Raw genomic sequence first — 26044 nt, 5'->3', positions numbered from 1 at the left:
AGGGCAGACAGGAGGAATTTAAAGAGCCTCCAGAGCCTTGCCTCCATTATTGCCTCTGTGCCAGAAGTGTTTCTGAAGCTGAAACACATCTTCCTGTGTTTATGAAATAATTTAAAAGCCATTTAAAAGCAAATTCAGACTATGATCAAATTCGCTGATAATACTCTTTAAAAAGCAAGGTGACAGCACTTCTAAGCACGTAGGAAGCACTATAATCAGTGCTAAGTTATCCAATATAATCATATTTTAGCTACCAAAAGATCACTAAGAAGTTCAGTCCTAACATTTTCCTCGTAAAATTGATGGCCGCAGTTTGCAATATCGAGTTACAAAATTAATAGTTAGCATCCAAATTCTCTTTTTTGGTGCATACAGATTCACTTTGTAAGAGAAGTCATAAATTTGTGAGTATAGAGTACAAACCAATTCAGAGACAAATCTAGACCATGATTTTTTTCCATGGGTTAAACAAAAAAATATTCATTGATGGTACAGGCATGACTAAGCTTACAGGCTGGAAATGAACTAAGAAAAGTGAAGTTTACAGGAATTGATCAACTTCCCAAAGCCCTTCAAGAATCACTCTTGGGGCAATGCAGAAAACACTGATGCAGTGGTTTCAACATTGTTGACTATGGTGTATCCCTCCATGACTTTGCTCCAACCATTATCTTGATTGATTTTAATCACAGTCTGTAGGTGAATCCACGGATGGCTGGGACAAGGAATTCTGCCAGCCTGGATATTCTAGAACATGTGGGTTTATTGCAGGGCTGTGGGTAAAAGAGCCTTGCCTTCAGCCACCAGCCTGGGCTGGAGGGGAGTCCCAAAGAGAGAGGGAGAGAGAACAGCAGGGTGAGAGCTGAGAGAGAAGGGAGAGAGAGAGCAAAGGGCAGGGGAGAGAGCAGGAGAGAGCGAGAGCAGGGGGAAGAGGAAGGGTGAGAGTTAAGAGGAGAGGTAATTGTGAGAGTTAAGAGGTAAGAGAGTTAAGAGAGCGAGGTCCTTGTTACAATCCATTATATCTCCTTTTGTGATGAATGTTCTAGTTTACTATGACCAACCAACACAAGACACAAAATCCTATACAATCTACATACAGCCTATAAGAACTACTGTATCACCATACTGTGTTATATTTTAATCTCTAAAAACTACTCTTTAGACTTCTGTTTTGCTCCATTGACCTTTGGATCCCTCAGCCAGCAGAAAGGTGTTGTTCAATCAAAGGGATTCTCCTTCAGCTGGCTAGACCATTGTTTTCAGGTTCTATAGTAACTAAGACTCAGTATCCTACAACTCAAAGTCAGCTTTCATTTCTATTTCCATTATAGGTTTCATATTTTCAGAATCTTTGCTAAGCAATCATCTTGATAAGGTTTCCCTGATTCATCCTCCCCAACAACAGCCCCAGATGGCACCCAGCAGGCTGCTCCTCCCCAGCTGCACTAACTTCATTTGATAAATTCAGGATCAGTCCCAGATTTGGTGTTTTCCCATGACTAAAAAATAACCAGGCAATTCCTTTACAAACAGAGTTAATCTAAACTGTTTTTCCACACAACAGGGCAGAGACACCCTCGTGGCACATAACTCCCTTGACATGACAAGGTCACATCAGGGAAGTTGCAATAAACTTTTCTGTGTCTAATCTAAAGGATTATTTATGTCTACATTGTTTCACAGCTCAGTTAACACTCTGAGTTACTCTAGATCAGTACTGATTTTCTAAAGCATTAAAAATGGTTTTTTGCACATAATCACCTCCACTGGGCTGGTTCACACAACTGAAAGTCATTTTTCTAATTTAAAGTTTAAGCACTTGTGTTTTTCATCCTTTTGATTACACATATCAGCACAATTAATGTTAAGTCCCTGAGGAATGAAAGAAAATTTAAGCCATCAAAATTAAACTCATAATTTTAGGAAAATGTATTTAAGGAGACATTGGAATAGCATGTTTTAAGAAGTACCAATGTAGATGAAATTTAAGGAATACCAATGTAGATGAAAATACCAATTTAGAGGAAATCTAAAACTAAATTTAAATGGTATTTTAAAGCTACCCCAGCAGTGAAAAACCATTTGCTGGTCAACAGAATAGAACAGCATCTTAATAGCACTTCAGTTGCTGCTGGTTAAAATCATCCATGTGAATTCAATTTTCCACGCTTCACTGCAAGTTCAAGACAGAAAAAAAAAATCACATCTCAAGTGCCTCATACCAGACCCAAGTGCTGCTGGAACTCCACATTTTTAAAAGAAACACAAAATGCACTTCTATAGCTTGGCAGTCACCACACCAAGGCCCTATTTGAGTCCTTCCTGTCATGTTAAGCAGTTTTCCTGCTATTTAACAGCAAATCTATCTCCCCAGGGAAGTGCTTAGGACATTGCACACCATTGTTTCAGGAACAGCCCAAGTGCAGCATATCAGAGCCTAGCTGAACACATCTTGCCAAGCTGAAAACAAAATAGAGAACAGGGTAGCATTCAGCACTTTCCTTAGCTAAAAATATGTCTCCACCCTTTAAGAGGCATAAAGTCCTTGCTGAGCAGTGAAAGGACTTCTCTTTCCAGCCACTCTGGGCCAAGCTGCACAACTTGAGAAGAATTTGCTTCAAATGCTTGAAGAGCATTTTGGCAAATGTTGGCTGACAGCTACCAGTGGTCCCCTTGAGCAGGGACTGCTTGTCATGCTGCTGCAGAGACGAGGCAGCTCCTGTGGAGAAGGTTTGAAACATTCAGAATATCATTCCTGGCACTTCAGGTTCCCCTGAAGCTGAACCTAGCCTGAGCAGTTTGCTGTTCCAGCCAGCAAACTGTGAAGATGGCAGACAGATTTTTGCTCAGCTGGGTGGTGGGCTGAGAGAAAGGCAACAGAAATCTTCCTGAGGAGCTGATACCTCACCTAAGTGCTGTGTTCACTGGGATATACCCATAACTTACACAAGGACCAAAACCTGTATGTGAGGTTATTCCTCAAGAAAAATCTCCAAATATGAGCACCTTTACTTGTGCCACTGACAAAGGCAGCAAGGAAAATATTCACTGCACATTACACACACACAGCTTGCTTTCTTGACCCTAAATCCTAATCCTCCTGAAATAAAGAAGAGATCCCTCCTGAAATAAAGAAATATAGGTTTAATAGTGTTATGCTACTCCTTTCATATCACAACCTTTTATCTTTTTAATTGGCAAAGTTTCTTACCTTGATAAGTGAGTTAAGCAGCTGGCAGATTGTACAGTAGTATTTGGGTGGGAAAATAAGCAAGTCATTTTATATTTCATATACAACATAGTGATGTTCATGGCTAAGAAATGCAAATTTTTTCTAATCTTCTGTTTTATTTGGAGTAGAATAAATTGCAACTAGCTTTATAAGAAAGCTCACTTATTCTTTTGCAGAAAACATTTCCAAAAATCCTGTTTTATGACTTAAAATACCTGAAAAGGCTTAGCACAAAGTCTATTCTCGTAATAAATGCAAATATAACATTTTAATAAATCAGATGCTTCTGATACAAGCAGAGAGTCCAAAATTATTATGGAAGTTAAGCAATTAATGAGTACTATTTGTAATACTGTGATTTTTCTACTGAAGGGCTGCTAGTTCTCTTTGAGGAAAGGATGAGCTCTCATGAAAAGAATTTCACCACAGATGTTCCCAGCCGCCCAATTTCCTGCCTAACTAGAAGTATTTCCATAACATCACACATAAACTGTTTGCACAAGGATCCTGAGGAAGATTTTTACTTGCTATAAGTGTACAAGCAGCACACTAACATGACAACAAGTAGCAAATATATAAATATAGCCAGAGGCTGAATACAGGATTCCTGATACCAATAAAAGCTTTGTAAATAGCAACTGTAAAGCAACATCATGTCCTGATACAACTCAGGTTATTTAAGGTGAGATATTTCCACACTGGAGTATCTGGGCAGCTGAATTAAACGGGATGTCGGATTTTTTTTTACACTATTTAAAGATGCAAGTTACACTGGCAATACATTTCTTTTTCAGCAGATCAAATGCTATTTTGTTGTGCCTCTAGGAGACAGCACAGAAACCAGAACTCTGGCAGTACATGGTAAGATAGGTGATGGTGACAGGGTTAACTTTTTTAGTTGTTAACAGTAACAGTTTTTAACTTGTTTCTGTTTAACTGTAACGACACCATTCCAGCTTGACCAGGGGAACTTGTCACAGAACTTTTTTCTAGATGACAAGCCAGGAGAGACAGGGTTGGCTTGCAAATAATTTTTCAGATAAGTAAGGTTTTGGCATGATATTGGGTGAAACAGTCAAGAGCTCTTTGGAACACCACAACTTCCCTAAAGACATCAAATCCATCACTTTGGACCCAAGTTATTCCTAAGTATTGTAATACTGAGAGATTACCATTTTTAAAAATAATAAAAACAGAAGAAATCCTGCCTCTCTACGTGACACTAAATTAATAGCACATCTCTATAAACATAAATTGCCACTTCTTGCCATTCATGGCAGTGAGAGTGGTAACTGAACATAAGATGAAATTAACTGGGAATGGAAGAAACTTCATTCTCCTTCACACATCAGAGTTTTCTGTGCCAGCAAAGAAAGAAGGGTAACACAAGACAGTGAGACAATTGGCTGAAAATACCCAAAGTGTTGCATTCTATCACTGAAATTTCATGGTATATTCCTTTTAATAAAAAAATAAAAAAAAAAAAAAAGCTATTGCTGGATGGTTTAAGTTCAGATTAGAAAAGCTGGATAAGTAGTAATACTTCATTTGTCTGAATGCTTCAAGCCATTTCTACAGTGGTAACAGATCCATTTGCACAAACTGGAAGAGGCAGATTTTAGAAGTCTAAGCCTCATTTTACCACACTGGAAATCCCCTGAAGTAATTCAAAAGCTATTCAAGTTTGTAAGTGTAAGTGTAGCTGCCTGTCATTTTCAAACTCTAACCTACTTCACAGCAATAGAACTTTTCACCTATTAGATATGTCAAGTGGGAAAAAATACACACTTAGAATATGCAGCGCTATGAGAAGAGGTCATTTGTTATGTCTTTTATATTTACTCTCCAATTAACATTTTTTCTGTGAGGTTGAACTTGAAGCAACAATTCTATTTATCTCATATTGACAAATACTTGGGGCATCCTTCACATACAATTAACCCCTTTAAGTGAAGGAATAACAAAATCCAACATCACTTGCTACAGTGGATCTGTAGTTCTTCCTCCAGATATTTTGGGGCAAACCTCCCTATTTCAGTTCCTTTTCATACTTTATTAAATATATGCACAGGTCAAGTGTTAACATCACATAAAAGTTACTCTGTTTTAACTCTGGCATATTTTTTGTTGGGTTGGGGGGTTTCTTTCGCTGTTTGTGGGGGATTTGGGGTGGATTTGGCAGAGAATTTCTGCTACTGAGGCTTCCTTTGAAATGACTATCTTCATTTTACAGCTCCTGTAAACACATCCACTGGATGGGACTTGAGGAGAGTACAAACTGTACTTACAAACCCAGAGACACAGAGCCATGTGAAAATCAGGATCTCCATTTAGTTATCATGCCCATGCCTACTGAAGCTATGACCTATTAAGACTAAAATCAGGCACATCAGGCAGGTCATTTAGTACCCACTCTTGACTAGATTAAGTCAGGAGCAGAATCTCATTGACTTAAACAGGAGCATGATTAAATTCAAAATCCCCCATGACGAATGATTTCCAGCTATTCAACCTCTTTTGCTCAGAACAGATAAGCTGGCTTTACTTCTAAAATATTTTTTTCCTTGGTGGGTGACACAAATATTTAACAGACTTGTTCCTGTATAAAATTTCCCCAGCAGGCTTCTAGATTTAGAATTAATAGGATTCAGTGTGTTAGGTGTTTTTCTGTGGTGCTGTATCAAACTGTAGTGTCAGACATTTAACCAGTACTTCACTTATTCTTCAAGGGATGGGAAAAAAATTATATGAACAGTTTAGTAACTCATGACGCCTCATGGTTTCAGAATCCTTTTTTAAGAGCCCTGCTTTCCAAGACACAGAAGTAAATTTATGGTTTCCCTTTGATCAAAGAAGAACTTTGGGAAGAAGTCACTGAAAAAGGATGGCAGGTGCTCCAATAAACACATCTATGATGTTTGCTTGTTATTAGCAAGGAAGTTTTTAAAACCTTGCTGAAAAGACACGTTTAATAAGCAATGGAAGTCACCAGCAAGACAAGAGCACCAAGCACTCTTAGCTTAAGGGAAGGAAAGAAAGAGAAAAAGCAGCAAGAAGGGCTGGGGAAAACATTTTAACAGTATGAAAACCTCAACAAATTCTCAACAAAAAGCACAAGAACTTTGACTTCTATTTGCAAAGCTACTTTCTGGTCTGGACTTTTATCTTTATGTAAGAGAAAACATAAGCAACTCAAAACTCCCATTTTGTAATCACTCGTAAGAGAATGTCTTTCTCTCATAGTTTGTACAGAACTGATGGTCTACACAGAGATGATGATTTACTCTGTCACACCACTGAAGCGTGAAGAACGCCAGAGCACTTTAGTCACCCTGCTAAAAATCCTAAATGGTTCAATAAAGGAAGCAAATATAATATTTCATCACTGAAAGACAGTGGTTCCCACTCTTCTCTGCCATGTTTATGCAATTCTGAAGCGTTCAGATTTTTGCAGTTACTTGCCACCAGGAAGTTTTATAAGTCACAGGATGGGAAAATAATTTATTTTCTGAAGGTGTCAGGATTTTGTTTTGCTAAAGAGGGCATTCATTACATACAGCTAACAATGCAGGTGCAGTATACTTCCAGTTGCTGAGAAAAATGATACTTTGATGTCTGCCTGCATTTAAGGAGAGAGAAGAAATTCTGGATATGTTGACCTTGAAGCAGTGTAGAGCAAAGTCACTGAAGTTAGACACAAGGCAACAAGCTGAAAGACCTTAAAAATAATTTAATATTTAAACACTAGATTTTAAGTTTAAATATCAAATTTAAATATTAAATATTTATTGTGAATGTATGTCTCGTATTTATTAATGTATTATGATTAATTTATTTATTATATTTAAATAAGAAATATTAATTTTAAAGTTAAATATTAAATTTAAATATTACAGATAATTTCACCTGGATTTATGCCCTTCCTAGGGGAAAAACATCTGATTTTACTTGGCTTCCCCTGAAGAGACTGCATGATTATGCTGCAACACATCTGAATTACTCCAGGTGCTTGGACACCTCCACAAGGATCCACTCAATGCTGAGTGCAATGACTAACCTAGAACCTACTAACCTGTGTAAATAACTGTGTGCTCCATGAGAAGAAACTGCATCAGGCTGCTGTGAACCACCCTTGAGTCAGACTGAAAACCCAAGAACAAGTTCCATCCTTTTCCTCCCAACAGTGATTCCATTCCAGCTTCACCAAATTGCTGCACTGTAATTGTCAGGTAAGATATGACAACAGAATGACCTGTGCTCAGCATTACTTTAAAATTCTAAATTTCAGCAAGTGCTCTAAGTGTCCCAAGGAGGTCAACAGCCATAAAGGCAGTCAATTATGAATGAAATCCATGATAATGCTCATTAGAAGCGCAATCAAAACTGGAACTCAGTGTTGTTTATGTAACACTCATACATATTCATAGTCCTAGATGGACCCTGAAATTCCTTCTGGCAGTTTCCCCTTCCCTTATTTATTGACACATTCTCTACTGCTTATTGTGCCTATTGCTCATGAGACCTTGGAAAGAAGCCGTGGCATTTTAATCTAATTAAACCACTACAAGAAAAGACTGTTATATATTGGTGCTGCAGAACTAAATATGGCTCCTCCTGGCATTTAACAACAACAACAGCAGAAAATAACATTTTATGCTTTTGCCATACACAGTCCCTGCCTCATGTACTATTGCTGAGCTTTATGAAGCTGAAATAATCACTTAGAAGCTTCGATGCGTTCTGCTGTTTCAAACCCTGCAGTATTTATTATCTATACATACTTGCATTCTCCACTACAGACTATGACCTGGTTTTCACATGCCCTACTTTTTTGGTCTACTCAGCTCTAGCTAACCACTGGTCAGCTTTCTGCTAATATACTGACTTCCTACAATATACAAGGACAGCAAAGCAGAAGGGGAAAGGAGGGAAAAACCTCCCTAAGCCTCAGTGCAGTATTATATAGTCTGTACACACTATACATATACTGTATGTAGAGAAAACACACAGAAGGTCTGTTCAGCACTTCTTATTCAATGAGGTGCTGCTTAACTAGAACACAGGACTTGCAATCTATTTTACATGTTGTATTTCACAGAGGTTTGGCTTTCACATCCACTCCAATGAAATGAAACCAAAAACCGATTCTTATCATTGCAAATTTCTGTTGATACATGCACTGACACTTAGTTTTCAAAATGACACGAATTTCAGTAGCACTTAATGAACATTTGGAAGTCTAAACACTATCTCCCCTCACCTTCTCCTTTAGGATTTTTGGTCCTGGAGTATGTGCTATGCAGAAATTTCACATTATTTATATAGTTATAATGCACAAAGACACCCTTTACATAAGAATTTTTGGCATCAAGGTATTTAAATCCTACTTTAAAGCCAACACAAGCAACCTGCAAACAGAAGCCTTTATTGTACAGTGGGACAGTTGTATTATGTTCATAAATGCATTTATCATCCCAGAAGAATTCTGAAGCTGGATTTACTTTGGCAAGGGTAAGAATGGACAAGGCAAATGGTTTAAGCTGCCATGTGAAAAGACAGGACAGCAAGGAAAGCTGACTGGCAGCACTCAACTCCAAGAAAATAAAAGCAGAAAGGGTGGTATTCAAGGGAGAGAGGAAATTCTTGAGTGAAGAGCTTCTGCAAAACTAGTTGATGTAGCTGCTTGCTCCTCTCTAAGTAAAATGCAAGAGATAACTGTCAATAGTGCAGTGGGGAAAAATACATATGCAAGATGCTCTTGGTATCTCTAGATGTCACAGCTCAGCTCAAACAAAAAGCAACCTCCACCCCTCACCCCCAAAATGACACATTTATGTCCTGGAATAAAGCTTGCCTTCCATAAACTTCATTTGCTTTGCCTGACACTGAAGATAAAAATCAGGTCAGATTCAGCTGAGAATTTTGCAGGTTTTTTTTTTGTTTGTTGTGTTCCCTGTGAGCACGTGTGTGTGCATGAATTAAATACATACACACACTTGTCTTCAGTCTCTCCAAACTTTGTACCTTTTAGGTTTGCCTCAAAACAAGAGGCACAAAAGTTTGTTTGTTCCACTTGCAAATAAGATGCATTTGGCAAAACATCGGTGATAACAGATATCTACAGGTAAGTATTCAAATATTTCCCCCAGACAGAAAGCCACAGCCTGTATCCATTTCACTTCCCTCCCTGCTTTCCCAATCAGGATACAGAAAAGACAGTGCTCCCAGTAGATAACCATTAAAATGATGAGATAAATATTTAATAGCACAGACTTCCTGACACTATTTTTGGATTTGTGCAAGGAAAGAGCAAACCCCAATTTGCATTTCATAAACAGAATATCTCCCAAACAAGCAGCTCAGCACACACGCAGAGGCTTAGAACATGAAACTACTTTGCTTAGAAGTCAGACTTCTGTCTGAAATTCGAAAACTTTCATGCCCAGTACAAAAATAAGATGCTGTTGAAGTAAACAAGATATCTAATCACCACATTAAAACCCCACAAACCTGTGTGAAATATAACAGTGCTTTTCCTGTAGCCAGAAGGCAGACGAATGTTTCGGAGCAGCCCCTTTGCCGTCAGCCTGATGCGCATGTTGGATAAGGAAAATTTCGGGGACCATAACATGTCTTCAGTGCAATTGGAAGACAAACAAGCCAGAAACAGCCTCCATGTACTGTCACATCCTATGCTTCTAAGCTTCTAAGCACTCCTGAGCAATTCTTGCTAAAGGAAACAGGCTTGAAGAAATAATCAGGTCTCCATTCCTTCGCTGTTACTTCTTATGCACAGACAAGCAAAAAAAACCAAAAACAGTCAAAGCAGATATCCACAAAGTAAATGCTGCTGGCAGCTTCTCCTCACCAGATGTTCTGAAAACAAAGCTTGTCCTCAGAATAAAACCGACTTAGAGATTTCGAAAGCCAAGAGCCTCTGGATTGCATCACAGCACGGATGCTCAGCCTGCTGTGGGACTCCGTGGGCTGGGAACTGGAAAAGGAGAAATGGGAGGAGGAGGATGAGGAGGGAGGAGGAGGAAGTGGGTGGTCTCACCAGCTGAATATATCAGCTGCCAATGTCACAGTCCATGTAATTTTTTTTCTTTGGAGACTGTAAAGAACATGATTTGAATATTCCCGGAGGCACATTTCAGCTCTGCTCTCCAAAAATCTTTTCAGGGTGCACTTTTTAAAACTGTTCCTTTCAATCAAATATTCTGTCAATATTTACCAGTGTTAACAAAGCCAAAGACACGTCTATTCTCTAAGAACAATTCAGTATTTGAGAGCTGCTTAAGGGAAATTCTGCTTAGCTTGGCAGCTCAATGCTGCAGATGCTTCCATTTATCATCAGAGGAGAAGGACTCAGGCATTAATTCATATTAAAACAGTTCTCTGCCAGCTGGGTTTTGAGGGCACCCAAACACTGAAGCAAATAAGCAGTGCTGGAGGAATTCTTACAAAACAGATTTTTTTGTATTTGATATCAAATAAAAAATACAAAAAGATTGATAAAAAATCATATAAAAAGTTTCCTCTTACGACTTAATGAGCTGAAAAGTTTTGCATATACCTAGTTGGAGTCCACATCAGCAAAAATTAAATTAAAAATAAATTTAGAAAATATAGGTGTAAGTGTTTTACAAATCAGAAAATGTCACATTTTTGACCTGCCACCATGACTAGACATACATGCACTGGCCACTTTCCTGTGCAGAAAGAAACATTTCACTACTTTTCCTGAGGTCAGCAGCTGTCTTACCAGGAAGCCACTGCAGCAGGGACCACCCAAATAATCTCAGCCAATGCTGGAGACAAGACAGTGGCAGCTCACACTTCTTTGGGGTTGGTTGAAGAGCTGGCCTCCACAGATTTTGCCACTCTTTAGAGACAAAAAAAATTAGGTACTTTTCCATTGATTCTGCACTTCTACCATTCCAGCAAACCCCAGCCAATGTTCTCTAACATCTGTACTTTAGAACAGCTTTTCCACTTCCAGAAACAATTAACCCAACTCAGTCTGAAGCAGGTATAACCCAAATCAAATACCACAGTCTCATTTCAGCAGTGCCTTACCTGTCCTCTCTTTACCTCACAAACCCAACTTTGATATTTTAATAGCATGTCTCACTTCCTGCAGATGCACAATCCTTCCAACTCCCAGAACCTCCTTTCCACATCAGCCAGAACTAAAAATAGCCCGTTGTTGCTGGATCCGGGTATCTCTAACGTCACACAGAGCCCAGTGCAGTGACACTGAAGCAGATGCTCATGTGGAGCAGAAAAGCTGCAGCACAGAGACACACTCATCAGCAGGCTGCATGAAAATCCCCTGGCATGTTTGCAAAGCAGCCACCAAAATATTTATTTCCCAGCACGCTGATGAAACACCAGCTCTGAAGTGCTGTAATACGTCTTCAGTCCGCACAAAACCGTTCAAAATAAGTACAAAGGCAGTAAATTAGGGTTTTTTTGTTTGGTTCCCAGGGCAGCCTCTGCACACAGCAGGGCATGCATGTCATTACTGCTGTAAAACCTCATCTATGCCTTCCAGTCTGAAGAGCTTTGGCACAAAGCAGTGTGTGTTCATCTAACTTTCCAAGAGCCTGCACTTCCAGACTCTTTCCTAATCCAAGACTATCATCAAAGACACTGCCCCTTTCTGGGCTGCATTATTATGATGCTTGAAAACCACAGTGAGCAGTAAACCAGAAGGCTTGTTACAGCACAGTACAGTACACTTGTGTATTCACACATGCACAGTCCATTAGCACAGCTCATCAAATATTAGATCATTCTTCTAAAATCTTTTCTTAATTAAGGCATTTTGAGATTTTTACTGGGCTTACAGCCGGTCTTTAAATGTTATTTAGCACCCAGCCACACCGGGTTTTACCTTTTTGCCAGGACACTCATAACAGATCCCTTTTATTTCCCTCCTGTTCCCACATTTCTCCAAGGGAGCTGCCTTATGCAGTTAATATTCTCTCACCTTCCCAAACTGGTGCTCTCAAAAAGGTGGGAACAGTCCAATCAGGCTAAAAAAAACCCACAAACTCCAAGCCAACAAAACACATCCAAAAAACAACCCACCACTTCTCCCCATCCTTGCAATAGTGCTCAGGAGAAAGGTAAAGAACTCTTCATTAGCTAAAACCATTAGTAGCTGATTAGTAAAACCAGAGAAGATGGAACAGCCTGCTGAAACCTCCTAGGAATAGGAGCTAGAACAAATAATCTCTACAGGGCAAACATGATGTTATGAACCAGTTTGGAAACTGTAGAAGGAAAAAATCATCGTATTAAATATGAACAGACAAAAGCTCTCTATGGACATCAAATCCTTGTATAAAGACCAAAACTCCTCTTACAGAGATACACAAATAATAGTTTTTCTGTTTCTTCCTTCCTGCTCTTTGTTTGGGTCAAAATAGGCCATGAAGAACCAGATACATCACACTATTTGTAAAAAAACCTTCTGATTTGACAAAATGCCTTTGTAGCCTCTCGATCTTTAATTCTGATGCAGACAGAAACAAGTCTGGGTTATTCAGAAGCAGACCTGACAGCACTAATAAAAAGCAAAGGATGCATGTCTCATCCAGTAGCCAAAGCTCAGTGCTCCAAGAGCAGCCAGCAAGAGGACTGCCCATGGCAGTCTGAGGAGCTCCCAGGCAAGACTTAACTTGCAGAGGGTTAATAATCCAGCATAATCTTTACAGAGCTCGTGTCACACCACGGTGTGCCTCACTGTGCTAGCATGGAGTCCTTGGCTCAGGAACACAGCACCTTTCACTCCTGTCTGCACTCCCCATGACAGACATCTCGTTCTGGCAGACTAGAAAGCCAGAGAGTAATCCATGAGACCTTCACAGAGCACGCCAGCAACACTGTCTACATTTCCTGCATAACAGGACAGTCACAGACAGGTCTTCTTCTTTCTGGACATTAGAGGAGGGTGACAGGAAACAGAATCAGAAAAGAGCACAATAAAATAGGAAGCAATACACAAAGGACAAGACAGATTTTATTTACTAGCATCTTACTGCTGGCTTACCTCTGACTCCAAGGGCAGAACTTGCGATCAACACAAAGGGGCCCTATCCTGTTATAACCATGTAATTCAGTCTGGGTTGCTAAATGCACCAACACCTGATGACACCATCAGATGGATGGAGGGGCCAGACCTATTTTAACCCCAGCAGATTTAGTGTATCTGCCACTCTCTGGGAACATGAGCAGCATAAAAAAGGAGTGAAGTACATTGCTCTCCATTCAGCCTCACAAAGCCAAATCCACAGTGACTGTGTTTCTGCTGTCCCTCTCCCTCTCTCCTCATCCAACAATCACCAAGAATGCCACTGGAACACAGGTAAGTATCTCACTGTATAAAAGTTTCCATCAGAAGCTAGATATTTAGCCCCAAGAAGCCCCTGTTAGGGACACTTGGCTCCATGTCACAAGACAGCAAGAGCAGTGCAGAGCAGATGGATTTCACTGGCATGTTTTACTCCAGGAAGAACTGAAGGCTGATTGCTTATGCAAAGAGAGATGCAAGAAGCAGGAACCTACTAAGAGCCAAAGGGTCATCTGTGTCCTCATTTTTATTTCTGGAAAATGACTACTCCCACTCCACTCTCCTGTGATCACCTTGCTCCAGCCAGTGCTCCAATTTGAAAAGCTAATAGTCCTGTAGGCAACAATACTGGCTGCCACAACGAATGCAAACTGCAGCTTCAAGACTAATTTTAAGCTCAAATCCTCTCTTGAAGAAAAAAAGGAAACATCTTCCTTCCTCGCAGCAGGAACTAAAAGCCTGAAAAATTTACGTTTCTTTTTTCTGTACACAGACACTTTTAATCATTATAAATCCAGCTGATTTCAAATCAAACTGAAGGTGACACTGCAGTGGATTCCCGGGCAAACTGATACAGGAATCAGCTGAGCTGTGTATCCCTCATGCAACAGGGGGATTTACATTACCTGCACTCTTTTAGAATTGAGAACAGCCACAAAACACTGCAAGAATAATTTTACTTTCAACTTCTGATTTAAGGTAAGTGCATTTTTAGGATGTCCCTTTCAAAATGGCACTTTGGTCAAAATCTCACAGAACTACTACTCTACTGTACAATATCACCAACGTTAAGGTAACATGCCCTAAAATCTGAAGCTTCAATGATATAGCTTCACTATAATATCAAAGCCAAAAGAAAAAAAAAAAAAAAAAGAAGATAGTGGGCCTCATTCTACATGGTACTGGCTGGCATTATTTCAGTTCATTCCAAAAAAGATCATTTGTCTTCACTTAAAATGTAAGACATTGTACTGCAGAATATCCAAGCAGTCACACAAAAAAAATAGGGTTTTTTTGTAAAAAAAAAAAAAACAAAAAAACAAAAAAAAAAACCACAAAACTCACAACCATCTCTTTGCTGTGATTCAGAAATAGGGCAGGTGTATGCAAAAGTTCTTGTGAGTTCAAACCTCAAGCAACAGAGGGAAAATAAATGCTTAAACTAGACCCATCATCTAGAGATCTATTAATGATTGATTTGCACAACACTGATTTATATTCACTGTGCACACGTATTGCACCCACGGCCTCACAACAACACCCAGAGAGCCTCTAACAAAGCGCAATATTGCAGATAAAGGCAATTTAACCAAGTCTATGCCTTAAGACACGCTAGTGCTTTACTGGAGAGCACAAAGCACATTCAAGATACCTCACTGACTTATGCCTACCTGTGCTAGCTTTGTCTGCCCTCCATTACCCAGACACACAGCCAGAAAACACAGATGCACAAGTTGTTTAACCATCTCTGACACAAGACCACGAGTTTCTGTGACAGCTAAATGACCTTTCAAGTATTATGTGCACTTAAGCCCCTAACAAGGTCCAGTGAACTCCAGCTCCCAAGGTGGGAATTTTATTTTCTCTCTCACTTGGAGTGAGCTGATGCAATCTGTAGACATCTCTTTCAGCTCTCCTCTCCACTCACACAGCAGTGGCCCATCCAGTATTTACACAAGGGTGAGAAAACCAAAGCTCTGGGTTGTTCTCCTGCGTGGCTTCTTATTGTGAAACAAAATAAATACCAGGGAAGAGAACCACAGACATTCTTCCCCACAAACAGAATAAACAGCACAGGAATAAACTACAAACATCCCTGCTGTGGAAAGCCTGCATACTTTCTGCATCATCACTTGTTTGGAGTATGGACGTATGGAGGTGGAGAGCAAGGTTCTCACACAAGTTTGGAACTAAGTAATAACAAAGAACTCTGAAACACATCACTTGTAATCCAGGAAACAAGTCCTTACTTAAAAAGCATTAAGAGAAGAAGCAGACTTTGCAGTGTGAAAACCATTTTGGTTGGGCTACAAAAGGCCTTAATGAATGACTTTCTGTCACGATAGCAAAACTGATAAAACCCCTACCAAGTCCTCACTGCTGGGATCTTAAATATAACCCCAACATTTTCAGTCCATCAATTTGAGAGACTGCCCACAGAATGTCACTACCACTTGAATTAGATGGCTCACATGGTACTCCATAGCAAGCCTTGAGGTTCTGGAATTCCCTGTTTTTTTTGTAAAAAAATCTGTTGAAGGCACACGGAGCAGTGCTGATTGTTAGTACAGAACAGCAGATAACTTTCCCAAAATGTTAACTTTCACAAGGCCAAGTTTAAGAAGAACACAAGGAACACAAAAGCAAATACACTGATAGACTTAACTGAAGGGAAAAAATCTGGAATACATTAAGGCTGTATTGTCATGTACCTCTCGGTTTTTTACATCCTATTGCCTATTCTAACAAATTAGGAAAAACACCATCTGTTTAAATAAAACCAATAAAACCAAAAAAAACCCACTCAAAACAGATGATTTCAGAGTTTAGAGTGGCATTCTGTGAATATCAGTACCAGCCATCTCACTTTGAAGACTTCTGGAGCATTCTAGAAATTAAATTAAGAAATTAAAGCCTTAGATCCAGTCGTTGTACTCTACTTTATTTAGTAACTGTGGAAAACTCTGGCCAAGAAGCTGTTGTGTTTCAAAGATTATTTCAGGTTTATAGATATTCCCTTAACTCTTCAAAGCATCATTTTATGTCCTCAATGAATATATTTATTAAGAAACTGCAACTCATACATTTAGATAACATGCATTTATTTATATAGAACTGGCAAATCAAATGCCAGCTTTCATAGTTCACATGCAGTAGCTACTTTACTTAGTAGCTTTGCTGTCTGTTTGTAAGAGCATCAGCCTGAAGGTATTCTAAGGTTAGATCACGAGACAATTGAGTCATTCAGACAGTCCTCATAGTTCACATGAATGAAAAAAACATCTAAAAAAAGACTATGGCCAGCTCTTTATTGCAGCTAGAAAGGCAACAAAACAGTCCAGCCACAGTAAAATATCTGCAAAAAGAGGTTTAAGCCTGATGTCTCTTGCTTTTCAATGGATAAAGGGAAAATATCACATTGTTCAACTCCCAGAATTTCCAGTATGCAAAACATTAACCGCATTAAATGAATACAGAATCTAATCTTACACTAACCTGAGTCACCCCAGAGCATGTAAAACTGTTCCAAGTTCTGTTGCAGGATTTCCTGGCTCTTCTTTTGGAGATAGGGACACAGACAGAAAAACTGGTGAATCCAATTTATTTACAAATGCTGAAGCCCTTTACACCAGAGACTGAGAATCCACAGGGATTCTATCCAATACATCCCCATGGAAATTCCCAGTTAGAGCTAGTCAGAAGGCCCACTTCTGCAAGGTGGAAGACCTGGATTTCTTGGCTGCCAGGGCACTTATGTTCACATACAAATCAAAGATTTTTCAAGTCTCCAAGCAACACAACTGCCTGCACAGTTTCTTCTACACTTGCAAAAACTCTTACAAGCAAATACACAATCAATAACAAACCCCGAAAGATCTTCTAATCAAATAGGAAAGGAGAAACAGTAACTAATGTAACTAATGAGTTACTTGAGCAGATATCCCTCATCAGTTGGGGTAATTTGAATTACCCCAATATCAGCAATACATTGCTGAATACCACAGACAGTCAACTGAAGACCTAAATATTTGGCATTCACAACGATGTGCATCAGATCTCAGAGTAGTCTTCCCAATTTATAAAGAAATAACAACTTTGACACAGTATAACATATAATTTTAAAACATTAAGTCTTTTGTTGTTGTCAAAGCACAATCACAGTGTGATAAACATTAATCCTTTTTTTTTTCAGACCTGGAAAGTGCAGGTATCTCAAGAGTAACCTATTCTATCAAAGAATCTACAACATAAGAACTGTTTCCTCTCAAGTTTCAACAGGGATGACTGAGAGCATGAAAGAAAGAGGTGTAAACTGAGCCTTTAAGTATGCCTCCAACTTCTGTCTGAACCAGAGTATTTTGTTAGCAAAAGCATTTTATCCCAGTGTAAGAGTTTGCGTGGAGAGCCAGACCCCACCTTCAACGTGTTCCAAGGGACAACTTCATGGACTGTTATATTTATACCTCAGTTTTCCATTTGAGTTTGATCAGCACTATTACTCACTTTTGCAATAAAGCCCCTGACTGAATTCCTTCCCTCTCCCAGTGTTAGATTTTCTCACAAACACTTGAACTAAAACAACCATCCTCTCTTTAGGAGAGGCAGAAAACAGAGCACCATGATGGAGCATGTACCATTTTTTGATAAAGCTTCTTTGGTTTTCATGGCTTCTACAGCCTTTAGTGACCAATTCTACGCTGCATACTCCATCACAGTGCTACAAGATACAACATTTATCACACTTTTATAACACATTTAATAACACTTTACAGGTGTCTCCATCAGTTGTCCTTGCTGTGGTCCTGACAAGGGTCTTATGCTGCACATGTAATCTGTGATCCATAACACACCACAGACCCCTTTCAGGGTCATGGAACAACAGGATAAGCCAAATATTCACATGCTTTATTCCCCAAAATGACTGCTTTACCTCTGGAACTGCCAAACAGGATATTTGCTTTTGCTTGGCTTGCGTAGGTTCAGAGATTACTGTGCTGTAACTTAAATATTTGGTCAATAACAGAGATCTGAGATGTGAATACCCACTGCATCCACACACACTGTGCTGTAATATACTACAGAGGGATTAGACAGCTTTTTCTACAGGGAAGGCTGGAGAAAAAAGGAAACAGCACTAACTTTATGTGTTCTTAGAGGCAGCTTTGCATCTAGGTCAAAATTCCACCTCATAACAGGCAACATTTTTATTCATACAGTATATATTACAAGACATCACAGTAAGTTCACATGAACCTGCTTCCTTGAAGTTAGCAAGTTAAGAAGTATAACACATATTATTCCCAAGAAGTTAATCCTGCCTTAGCTTTAAACAGGTTCTGGCTGTGTCTCATTGCTGTAATTGGATGGGAAATGGAGAAACAGCAACAGCATTAAGGGCACAGAAAGCATATCTAGAAAAAACTACTCTTTTTTCATCCTTGAAGAAATGTGAAAGGTAGTATTAACAACTGAGCTAGACACTTAGTTAATACCTTAATGTTGTAATCAATTATCAGAATCCTGCTGTAACAAATTAGTCCTGGGCACATGGACAGGAAATAGAAGTGAGGTTGGAATTTCTGACTGGATAAGGCTAAAAACTGTACACTTAACTATGGCACTGAAATAAAAGAACAAAAGCTTTATACTAGCTGCAGTCATTAGAACAAAGCTTCACTATAATATCAAAGCCAAAAGAAAAAAAAAAGAAGATAGTGGGCCTCATTCTACATGGTACTGGCTGGCATTATTTCAGTTCATTCCAAAAAAGATCATTTGTCTTCACTTAAAATGTAAGACATTGTACTGCAGAATATCCAAGCAGTCACACAGTATTTTTATTCTGTAAGAACTATCTGCAACTGTAAGGATGGAAAAAAAACTTCTTAAAAATGCAAAATACTTCACCAGAGAGCTCTGCATTCATAAATGGGAAATTATACTAATTCTCTTTACAAATTAGCAATGTATTAAGTTGAATGTCTAACATCTCCAGTTTTGGAAACTGACTCAGTGCAAGAAGCAGCTCAGATTTGTTAAGACAAGCACTGAAATACAGCCATTTTACTGGCAAAAGTATGAGTAAAGAGCATTTAAATAAAATATTGCTAAATATTACAGCCAGTTTAGAGTTTATGGCTGTGTTTTTAAGGCATCAAACCCAACACTTCAAAGCTGTGTAGCTACATGCTTTATTAGGTCAGAAAAGATGAATCATAGGCAAAATTCTACTAAACCACTAAAAAGGGGAGGAAACATTTCTTTTCTGGCAAGTAGAGAGAATATGCACACTAAATTTAGGTGGAAATAAAGTTATATCTTGAGACTACTGTAAGCAAGCCTAAGAGAAATTTATTTTTCTAGTTTCTAGCCCTAAAATGGATTTTATTGCTGATTAGGAGTCACCTCGATTGAACTGTTCACGACATTCTGTTAGTAGCTGAATCATCCCCCACATGCTTATACAATAGACTAAATCTGAGCTCTTGAAACTCAGTGTCAGGCTTTACCTAAACTAACATTAGTTTAGCCAAGTATCAGTAAAAGCAACAGACAGAACAAGCACTTTGGGCAAAGTCTGACAAAAGCCCTGGCTCTTAACATAAAATATCAAAGTGCTCTGCCACAATTAACATGTGGACATTTGACATCCAAGAGAGTAAAAGACAAAAGCATTAGATGCATGTTATAACTGCAGGCAATTTAAAAAATACTGCCACAGTTGCAGAGTTACAGGTCAGAACTGATTTGCCCAGTAGTTTCAAATTTCCAAACTCAAATTTCCAACATCTGCTTGGCTGCAGCCCCTCTTTCAGAAAGACATCTGCTTTTCACTCAGGAGACACAGGACCTTCCAGTGATCTTCAGGATCTTTCAAAAAGAGCTTTTCAGTGAGTAATTAATTACAAGTAGCTTTTAATTCAACAAATGCATGCTGATTCTCAGGAAACTAATTTAGGCTGCCAACTCTCTAGAAAGGACCTGGAAACTGCTGCAAGCAGAAGCATCATCCCAAGACTTTTCAGCCTCTTGGCAGAACAGAAATTAGCACCAGGTGTCCTGACTGGCACAAACACCAAAAACAAACCCAATAGGAAGTCCTTAAAACTCTGCCAGATTTTGAAATGCCATCTGCCACTTAATCAGCTGCGAGTTCTCCCTTTGCCATATGAAGAGACACATACATCAAAACGCTCTGATAATTTCAACTCCTTAAACACGTTCTTTTTTATAATTGTATAATAAATTAAACAAGCTGGTTTTGATTCACAAAACCAGCTCACACCAACAGGTTGTCTACAATGAATGCTCCAGACAAGGAAGGCTATGTGGGATTCTTCTGTTTGTTTTTTTTAAAGCTGCAACACATGATTCATTCATTACTTGATTTGGTTCAAAAGTAAAAATTACACCCAAGTTTCATTTCCATACTTTTTTTTTTTTTTTTTTTTTTTAATGCAGTTTAAATCTCATTAGGTTTCAGTGGAAACAGAGGAACAGAACAGACTGCATAGCCTAAGACTTGGGTAGCCAGAAGACAGGATGTAGACAAAAGCCAGGAAAATGGGCTTTTTTCCATATTCCTTCAAAGCAGGGTCAGTGACAGTTTACAGAATTATCCACTGTGCATCTTTTCTCCCAGAAAAGAACCAATATACTATTACAATGTATAAATTTTATTTGAGTTGCACCACAGAAAATATAAAATGCACTCAGAAAACTCACCAGGACAAGACAGGCTTTGGTGCACATTTCTTCCAGGAGTTCCTTCAGAAAGAAAACAAAGAGACAAAAAAAATTATACCTCGAGCTAATACAGAGCAGTAGGAATGTCTATTTTTAAGATTCAAGATTCCTTCCACATAAGTTCCTCAAACTTTGCAGTTTCAGTTTCTCTCTTGTGCTGGCTGATGGCATGATCCACAGCAAGATTTAGCATTGTAAGAAACTGTTTGGAAAATGCAGGATGCATTCCCAACTACGATTATCCCATTGGGATTATTGTATTTCATTGAAGTCAGGTAGCACTGTTCCACTTTAATCATTCAAAGAGGACCACCGACAATGAAAAACTATCCTCTATATTGGCATTATAGCAATTTTTTCTTTCTGCATGCTACAGTTATTTTATTGCACAGAGGAGCAATAAATGAACAACACTCTCAAATGTGCTAACAATTAAATTATATATAAATGTAAGCACTGAGAAAGTTAAGCCATCCTTACTGTGTAACTTAACAGTTATGTGAAAATTGAGCTACAAACTATTGTTTTGAAGGATATTGAATGAAAGCAATCATTCAGACTGCTGAGTCTAAGTGCAAAAGTCATGTGCCAAAGTTCATAAAAGGTCTTTCGACAACACTTTTCTAGAGGCTTTAGGAATAGTGTGGATCCTATGGCACAATTTCATCAGGAAACAAGCTGCTTTGTATCACCACTGTACTTCAGCCTTGCAAATGGAGCTTTGCTCCCAAAGAGAAAATTCGGTCTTAAAAAAGTTGTCCAAAGGTTTGTATCTGCTCTTTTGAATCGCTCTGGCAGAAAGGACTAATTTTAATTTGAAGTTAAAAGTAGGACACAAATCTGAAACATAAAGTGGAATAAATATTCTCGAAAGCCAGAGCTAATACTCAGCATACTCTCACAAGACTCTTGCTTAAATGAAACACAAACTTGGCAGAATCTGGCCAGCACAGTGTCTTGCAGGCATACAACCTTAAAAGCAGGTGACAGAACATCATTTAACAGACAGATTAATAATCCTGTATTTTTAGTCCTTATGGGACACAAAGTTTCAATGTTCCTAAAGAATTCATTCCTAAAGAATGAATGTTCCTAAAGCAAATAGGTATGGAACAGAACTTTGCAGAGCCAGTGTCCAATTTGATGAACTTCAAAGAAAATGAGCCAACTATCTCAATCATTGTGAAATCATAAAACACAGCTGCTCCTTCTCGAGACAGAGATCCAAGAAAAAGCAAAAAATTGACTACCCAACAGCTGGTTACCTCTAGTCTCACCAACTTTCCTTGCTGAGTGTAGAGGCCCAGACGATTTTGGTGTGCACAGGTTCAGTGAAGCAGACCTGGTCTTGGGTCCTAAAAATAAAAGCTGAGATGAACTCTAAAGTAGAACTATGTCAGCAATTAAAGACTGAGCTTACATTTTTACAGCTAGGTACAAGATCCAAGAATCCATTCAAACATAAAAAGAGATACCTTCTAGAACGTTTAAGCTGTATTTAAACTCAGCTCTGCTTTGCCAGAACTCACCTTGGAAGAAATAAAAAGATAGTTTTAAAAGCTTTCTAAGCACGAGAAAACTAGTAAAGATTAGTAAAATATTAGTAAAAACTAGTAAAAAAATTGGAAAGATTTCGTTTTAGCACTAAGATCAAGTTAGTTAAGTTTCAAAACAGCAGCAAATACAATGAGGCTAAGGAAACACCGGCTGGAAGAGACCTCCAGAGGCCAGATATCCACACTCCCACCCAGAGTAGGGTCACCTTTAAGACAAAATCAGTTGCTTTTGTCTAGATGAGCCTTGCAAACCTCCAGGAAGGGTGGTTTTATGGCAGCACTGGGCAGGGATGCATCTCCCACTCTACAGTTGGCAAGATTTCTGATTGCTACATGATCTGGTGCTACTGGAAAGAGTTTGGCACCACGACCTTTACTGCTGTCCTTTCCAGGTCATTGACTGCACAGGCTCAACCTCTTCTCACTGCACAAAGACCCCAACCATCTTCCTAAGTCTCCACTGGATCTTTCCAGTTTCAAAACAAGCCTCTTGTTCTGGGAAGGACCCAAACCACACCATAGTGCAGGTAACACTGATGTGAAGGGGAATACCAGCTTCCTTTGGCCACACTGCTCCTGCAGCTGCTGAAGGCACACAAAGATGAGGAGCATGGTTGTGCTGCATGTGCTGGACCCCAACAGAAAGCCACACAATTTGTGTTTGTTTCAAAGTGACTTATAATTAGTGGCAAATTCTGCTTCTTTTAAAGCATGTCACTACAGCAAGACATTTGGCAGGCATCTCCTATTTATTGTAGATGATGTCAGATACCAGCTTAAAATTTAAGTCTAATGCAGGAGTACAGCATTTAATTAGGTTTATCCAATTACAGTAACCAGTTCACCACAAAGATGGTCAGAAGCAAGCTGATTACAGCCAGGACTTAAGAAAGAGACACAGCAAGCTTATTTAAATGCTCCTGTTATGTCTTCAATTTTGGTCAGAGAATCACTTCTCAGCTGGTGTTTGTGGCTTGAGTGGAAGACACACTGTTGGCCAAGCAAGAGTTCCCAGCTCAAATTGAAATAGGAACTTGAACAATGTTCAATACAAAGCCAAGAAGCACATTTCATATTTCTTTTAGCACAAACAGTTAATTGTCTTGTGTCCATTAAAGCTTCAATACAGCCCTTAAGAAGAATATCAAGAAAAAGCAAGATGAAAAGCTAAGTTTCTGTGACTTTTGCTTCTGAAAGATGGGACAGTGTCATTGATCTACAGAAGAAGACACATTTTAACAATATCTTATTGAAAAATATATCCTCATCCCCCTTTTGGCGCTGAATGGGGTGAAGATAACACAAAGTCTGCATAAAGACAAGAACAGCCACACTCAGGATAAATTCAAAATATGTCTATTCTGCAGATTTCCAGCAGTGACTGAGTCTGTGCCCTGAATCTTTTCTTTACCACAAACCCCATGCCATGATACCTGCAATGCAGCCAGGTGCATTTTGTCCCTGCACCCTGCAAACCTGAGCCACACCACAGCTCAGATCTCTCCATTCCCCTGACACACCTCTATCAATTATGGCAATACAAAGAATATTTCAAGTCTTACCACACTTGAAGCACCAGTGATGTGATTTAACCTCCTCTGTCTATAACCAGACCCATGTACCTTTTGGAGTTGACCTCAGTGAGTGCAGCCTAGGTCTTGGTAATGCTTTCAAAGGGATGGGCCCTGCAGTGCCATTCTGGCAGCTTGGTTTTGAAGGCCATTCTCCATTCCTGGTGGCACTTGCAGCTGAAAAACAGAATCACAAAGAATTTGCTCTAGGCATATACAGTTTAGAGAAAATTAAATCATAAGTCAGTTTTACCAGAGACTAAAGGTCTTAGAAAAGAAGTTTGAATTTATGGTCACAATGAAAATTTTTCCTTGAAAAATAAAAATCTGAAATTTTGGGAAAACATTGTTTCAGATGTCCAGAAAAGATATGAAAATATTTCTAAAGTAAGTACAGATTGAGTAGACTTTGGTTTGGGCACTAAAAAATTATGTATACCAACACATGAAAGAGTCAGAATTCACACAGCATTTACCAGAGACAAGAAAAAATTAAGTTATTGTGGAATTGTTTGTCACAGTGCTGCTTTTCTCTCTAGTCACTGAAAAAAAAAAAAGAAAAACAAAAAAAGGGAGGGGGAAGCTTTTGTCATATATTACCACATTTGCCTCTGGTTAGTGTTTTGCTGAGACTGTGGGTTTTTTTAAAGGCAATGTGAACTACATGTCTAATATTGTTTAACAAAAGATGGAACATGCAGTCTTGAGATTTATTGTCTTTAAAGAGACTAGCATAAACCATGTAAGTTAACTGCTTGAAAAAGATGCTTTTTGGCCACTAAATGCTTTCTTCCACAGAAAGAGGATTTCCCTTTAAGAAACACATGCAACTGAAGGCATCATCTTTTTTTTAAAAAAAAGGAAGTTGGAGCCTCTCTAAGTGCACAAAAGCTAAATATTTGCAAAAAAAAAAAAAAAAAAGTCTATACACAAGGAGCAATTTGCATAACACATCAGTAACACAGTTATTCTGTGGGAATCTGACCCTGATCAACATTAGATAAATACAACCAATTTCTTTTAGTAAAGCACAAGGCATGAAGCAGTCTTTTAAACTTTTTTTTTTTTGTAAATTGCTCAATTAAAGATGTTAGCTCAGAATTCACTGCAAGCAGTTAACAACTGCCAGAAAACTGGTCTGCTGCTTCCCCTTCTAAATCAGCAGCACCCCATGGAGTTAACACTGGTTGTGCCAGCAGCCTTTTGGTTAGTTAGGACTAGTTAGGGCACAACCTGTGCTATTAAAAACTCCGGAGTCAGCTAACCAGGCTGAGTGCAGGAAGGAAAAAAAACCAAAATGACCCCACCAAAACCTCACAGGTTTACACAGTTGGATCATTTTCAGATTCAAAGCTGTTTATACACAGAATTTGGAGCAGCTACTGCAATCCTGAATAAAGATGGACAGGTATGAAGTGATCTCAGCCCAGTAAAGAGCTGAAAACTCAACTCATTAGAAGAGTTTTAATGAAGTATTGACTGTACAAAAATGCAGATGTAGGCCAACTGACAGGATCAGCTTTTTAACTTCTGAAATACTATTTACTATAGATGTAATTATTCTAATGCAATTAAAATCCAGATTCCTTCTCTTAATCTCAGAGTTAAACATTTTGGTATGTTCCAAGGCTAGTATTTTCAGCTCAGCACTAAAACTCAGATTACTGTTAAAAAAAATCTGTTTTTCAATTCTCAAACTAATTGCATACAAAATATACTTTTAGTAACAACAGCATTTCAAACCTCACGATTTCTGAACTTCTCAAATAAGCAGTCATTTTAGAGAAAATAATATAAAGTTCAAGTGCTCAGTAGACAAAAAACCAAAAACAAACCCTAGTGCTGCCACATGGAATTA

At 38.8% G+C, this 26044-nt stretch overlaps 1 protein-coding gene across 2 annotated transcripts in view; it reads right to left on the bottom strand.

Annotated features, from left to right (window-relative positions):
• The window catches only part of MTUS1 (microtubule associated scaffold protein 1), a 117667-nt gene that overhangs the window by 40103 nt on the left and 51520 nt on the right, over positions 1–26044 (bottom strand). The window contains exons 5-7 of one of the 2 annotated variants that reach the window (XM_066316930.1): positions 24238–24363; positions 22325–22414; positions 21039–21080 (exon numbers count right to left, since the gene is read on the bottom strand). In XM_066316930.1, the coding sequence (XP_066173027.1) occupies positions 21039–21080; positions 22325–22414; positions 24238–24363 (258 nt within the window). Of the gene's footprint in view, positions 1–9742; positions 10210–21038; positions 21081–22324; positions 22415–24237; positions 24364–26044 lie in introns of those variants that run through there. The other variant, XM_066316929.1, reaches the window with a different exon arrangement.

Source organism: Sylvia atricapilla, chromosome 4 (genome assembly GCF_009819655.1).
Source record: "Sylvia atricapilla isolate bSylAtr1 chromosome 4, bSylAtr1.pri, whole genome shotgun sequence".
Classification (NCBI taxonomy): Eukaryota; Metazoa; Chordata; class Aves; order Passeriformes; family Sylviidae; genus Sylvia; species Sylvia atricapilla.
This window is presented reverse-complemented; position numbering and strand designations above follow the sequence as displayed.